Below are 4280 nucleotides of genomic sequence, written 5' to 3'. Positions count from 1 at the left end.
CCGATTAGTCCATTGATACTCCCAAGGCTCCCCGAAGTCCCCAATAGCAATCAACCTAGATTGTCTGCTGTCACTCCCTTACGGCAAGCAACCACACCTCTACTTCTCTTGCCCCCCTCTATGACAAACAGCATCAAGTTCCCAAAACTTCAACATGAAATAATAGCAACACCATAGTCCTCGTGAAAGCCTTTAATTTAGCTTTGAACGGTGAGCCATCAATTAAATTCAACACCAACGGCTATGATTCCAAGTAAGCCCCACAAACATAGTAAGCTGGGGCCCAAGTTTCCACATTTCACATTAGCGGTGGACCTCATATGAACCTTGCCAACCCAACACTAAACATGGTTCATGCAATTTGTTTCATTTATTCCACTCCACATCAACAAACATATTCAATCAAAACAAAACAAACCAACGCTCCTTACTTTCATCATTCCAACTTCACATTTGTTTTCTTACACTAAAATAGTAAAAAAGCAAGCAACTCATGGAAGCTTTATGGGATTTGGTAGACAGCTTGAAGATTTCAACTCTAGGTGCTATTCTTCTACTTGCATGTGCATGTTTTGGACTTGTTTGCTTTTGCACTATTATTGTACTAAAAAGGAAAGGTAGTAATAACAACAAGATTGTGAACCAAGAGGGTCGTGTTATAGAAGAGAATGAAACTTCTTCGACAATCACGACGACGACGACTACTACTACTACCACTACGACAAATGCTACTACTACAACTACTGATTCTACAAAATGGTTAGAGTCAAACTGTGGATGGATTTCAGTGAAAAGGGTGTTGATGGAGTCAATGGTGTGGAGCAGAGCGAGAAAACTGGAAGAGAATATTGGATGGCAGAGAGAGAGAGGATCTCCATTGCTTGGAAGCTTAGAAAGGAATGGTGTTGAAAGTGGTTGGAAAAGTGTTAGTCATGATTCAGCATCAGCAGTGTGGCAAAGACCAATACTAAGAGGGGAGAAATGTGAGCTTCCAAGTTTTAGTGGCCTTATTCTCTATGATGAAAAAGGAAAATTGCTAAATGATTCTGTGAATGAGACACAATGCATGGAAATTTCTAAACAGGTAATTAATCAATTATCACTTTCATATAATGTTGCAGATAAGATATATAAAATATGTATGCTCCTATAAACACTATTGATTTAAGAGTGCTTTAACAAAGATGAAAATTGAAAAGAATGACACAAGAGCTATTTGACTGCTTAATTATCCCTTGAAAATAATGATATTTAGGCAACACAAATGTGAGAATCACTGGTAGTCGTGTAGATCTATAACATCAAACTGCTGAAAATCATATATTTAGAGACGGAGGTAGTAACTTATCACTCTGTAGAATGCAACAGATTTGTTCCAAGATATTGAATCAAATCAATGTTGCAACTTGCAGCCTCTAGTTTCGGACAACATATTTGCTGCATCTGTTATTTCTAACTTCAACTTCTTTTTTTTTGTGCAGGAAGAAATAGATATTATTACAGTGAGAACTACCCTAAAAGATTTACTATAGTACTTATGTTACTGGCTCTTTCTTTTGGCTCTTAGTTGTATCAAATAGACACTGAGGTTTTACTCCAATGAAATTTTCCTATCACTCTTTTTTTTCGTGCCGAAAATTATCATATTACTCTGATAACATAATTATCAAGTCACAGAAACTGCAGTTTTTTCCTTGCATTCAATCATGCATTTTCTATTATAATGATTTCCATAGCAATAGCACATTCACAACCTTATTTCACAAAACATAACTCTTTCATGCCCCTCAAAACACCTCGTCTCAGTTCCTCATTATGGGCGTATCAATCTTAATGGGCCTATTAGTGAGCATATTATCTTTTCTACCCAAAACAATTGCAAAAGAGAGATGGATTTTTACTCTTCTGGTACAGAAAAAATTGGATACATATATCAAGAATTTCAAGAGTTTTGAATGGCATTATCGTGGCTTTAGCTTACAATATCATAAGGTTTTTAACATATTTCATCCATTCATTTCATGAAAGTTTTCCATTCTGACAATTAAAACAAAATGGTGACAAAAGACAATGCAAGGAATGTCATTAACTAGGATAAGAGGGAAAATTCAAATATCCATACGAAATGAATGGATTAACTTCTTTTTATCAAAACCATATATATTCTGCCAGTCAACTCACGCAGAATATTTCGCACATAATGAATATCTTAGACTAATTTCCGAAAATCAACTCACACTGACCGAGGAAGATAATGATGATTCATAGTCACAAATAGTGTGTTTACCTTTGCCCTTGTCATCATCACTCAGAAATACAAATTATCCATATGAAACTATCAAGGGTTCTCTTGAGTCATCGCAAGATGATCTCTTGAAATAGAAGTATAATACCAATTGTATCATTGCCAAACCGGTACCTATCCCATTTGGTACCTGAAAACTCAAACATAAAAATGTAGATATTACAAATATAACCAACCGAATAAATATCTGAGTTCCGAAATTATAATAAACATTTCAGAAAGAAACTAGCTGAAAGGAAGTGATTCTTACATAAATGAAGACATCATCACTGAGTAATCCATAAAGAAAGAAGGAAACGCTCATTAAGAACGTCGAAAGCGAAAGAAAAAATGGCATAAACTCAACACTCTTAGTGCGAATGACCAAATTCTGCGAAATTATATACACCAACCGTTTCACCAACCTTGAATCACCAACTATAAACTATGAAAACTCTGTATCACATAGATATATCAAACTTACAATGATAAACAACGGAGATGCAAACATTGAAATCAGAGAAGCACAACTCAAGCATCCAACAAACATTCGGCGCATAGAACTATCACTTATTTTCAAGCTCCCAACCAGTATGACAACAAATATACCGAAAACCGCCAGCAATAATCCAAACATTCTCACCTATCAAATATCAGTATAGAATAGCACATCTTAGTAACCAATTAACAAACAAACCAATGTTTTCCTACAAATTAATTACGATAAAATTCAACAATATCAGAAGAATAACTAACTAACTAACAAACCTTTCTTGGTTTCTCAGCATAGATTAAAAATAAGAGAATATACACAAGCTGAAAAGCTGCTCCAATTGAATTAACGGTGGTAACCAAGAGATTATCAATTGATATAAGAGGAGTTCCATACCACAAACAAATCAAGCAATTCAATAGAGAATAAATATATGGCAATCCTGAGAACAATTCCGTTGACCCATTTGTGATAATTCTCCTAAATGTAGGTCTATAATTCATAACAGAAAATCAAAGTTAATAATAATCAAAGAATTATTCAAACAAAAAACCATATAAGAAACTTACATTGGGGAAACAAATAACCCAAATGCAAAGATGTTACCTACAAATAAACATTGAGACCAAGATAAAAATAAATCTAAAAGGGATAAGTATGATAAAAAAAAAAAACATTGAAAATGAAAGAGAGAAAAAGTACCAGCAATTCCAGCTGCATCTTTACCAAGTTCAAAAATGGGGTAAGCATTAAACAGAGACATCAATTCCAAATTCAGGAGAAATAAGGGAAACCCTGAATTAGAGATATATGCATACAATGTGTGGTTTTGTTTCTGAATTTTGCAAAAAGTTTTATCTCTATGATGAAAAATCTGTGTTGTGTACCTCAGCCTCTCAGTGTGTAATGTATGATTGACCTTGACGCTTACTATAACGACTAAGACAAGGAAAACGATTTTTAATATAAAAAACGTTTAATTCGGCATATTCTGGTATTAAGTGGAGGAAGGAAAGGTAAAAGATAATTTTTAAGTTGGGAGTACTTAGTAATATATATTTCAAATAATTTAAGTAAAATTTTAGTATTTTTATATTTGGTAGCTACAGTTTAAATGTGTAATTAATTTTTTTTAAAAAAAAATAAACGGATCACAAACAAATTTACAAAATAAAATTTAAATAACTTGAAATATGTGATTATAAACCCACAAATCATAAGTCAAACGTTTCAGTTTATAGACCTCCATTCATATAGGCAATTATTTTAAGGACAAAACTCAGATATAATTCTTTAGGTGTGGTTTTTACTATTTTTTAATGAAAATATGATAAGTGTATAAATTCCTCTAACACGTATGCAAATTTTTCCTATTTTCACTCACTAAAGATATTTAAGTATATTTGTCATATTTTCATTGGAAAATAGTAAGAACCACACCTAAAGAATTATACCTAAATTTTATCCTTATTTTAATCATGTGAATCACATTTTTGAAAATTC

At 33.0% G+C, this 4280-nt stretch overlaps 2 protein-coding genes across 2 annotated transcripts; one reads left to right on the top strand and one right to left on the bottom strand.

Annotated features, from left to right (window-relative positions):
- The first annotated feature begins 326 nt into the window (after positions 1-326).
- On the top strand, positions 327-1616 carry LOC131620403 (uncharacterized). Its single transcript, XM_058891473.1, has 2 exons — positions 327-1084; positions 1482-1616. Exons 1-2 carry the CDS (start codon positions 494-496, stop codon positions 1530-1532), a joined length of 642 nt encoding a protein of 213 aa, XP_058747456.1. The 5' UTR covers positions 327-493; the 3' UTR covers positions 1533-1616.
- Positions 708-3712, bottom strand: LOC131620402 (bidirectional sugar transporter SWEET2-like). The gene is made up of 6 exons (XM_058891472.1): positions 3480-3712; positions 3347-3383; positions 3053-3269; positions 2769-2927; positions 2556-2675; positions 708-2435 (listed from the first exon to the last, which is right to left on the bottom strand). Exons 1-6 carry the CDS (start codon positions 3538-3540, stop codon positions 2322-2324), a joined length of 708 nt encoding a protein of 235 aa, XP_058747455.1. The 5' UTR covers positions 3541-3712; the 3' UTR covers positions 708-2321.
- Between the last annotated feature and the right edge of the window lie 568 nt (positions 3713-4280).

This window comes from Vicia villosa, linkage group LG7, assembly GCF_029867415.1.
Source record: "Vicia villosa cultivar HV-30 ecotype Madison, WI linkage group LG7, Vvil1.0, whole genome shotgun sequence".
Classification (NCBI taxonomy): Eukaryota; Viridiplantae; Streptophyta; class Magnoliopsida; order Fabales; family Fabaceae; genus Vicia; species Vicia villosa.
Note: the sequence above shows the minus strand (reverse complement) of the source record. Positions and strands in the feature narration are given on the sequence as shown.

Excerpts from the sequence above, each read along its gene's own strand:
- LOC131620403 (XM_058891473.1), top strand. The coding sequence starts at position 494 with ATGGAAGCTTTATGGGATTTGGTAGACAGCTTGAAGATTTCAACTCTA. Across the intron at positions 1,085-1,481 it reads GCATGGAAATTTCTAAACAG|GAAGAAATAGATATTATTAC; the intron begins GTAATTAATCAA and ends TTTTTTGTGCAG.
- LOC131620402 (XM_058891472.1), bottom strand. The coding sequence starts at position 3,540 with ATGTCTCTGTTTAATGCTTACCCCATTTTTGAACTTGGTAAAGATGCA. Across the intron at positions 3,270-3,346 it reads GGGTTATTTGTTTCCCCAAT|ACCTACATTTAGGAGAATTA; the intron begins GTAAGTTTCTTA and ends TATGAATTATAG. Across the intron at positions 2,928-3,052 it reads ATGCTGAGAAACCAAGAAAG|GTGAGAATGTTTGGATTATT; the intron begins GTTTGTTAGTTA and ends GATATTTGATAG.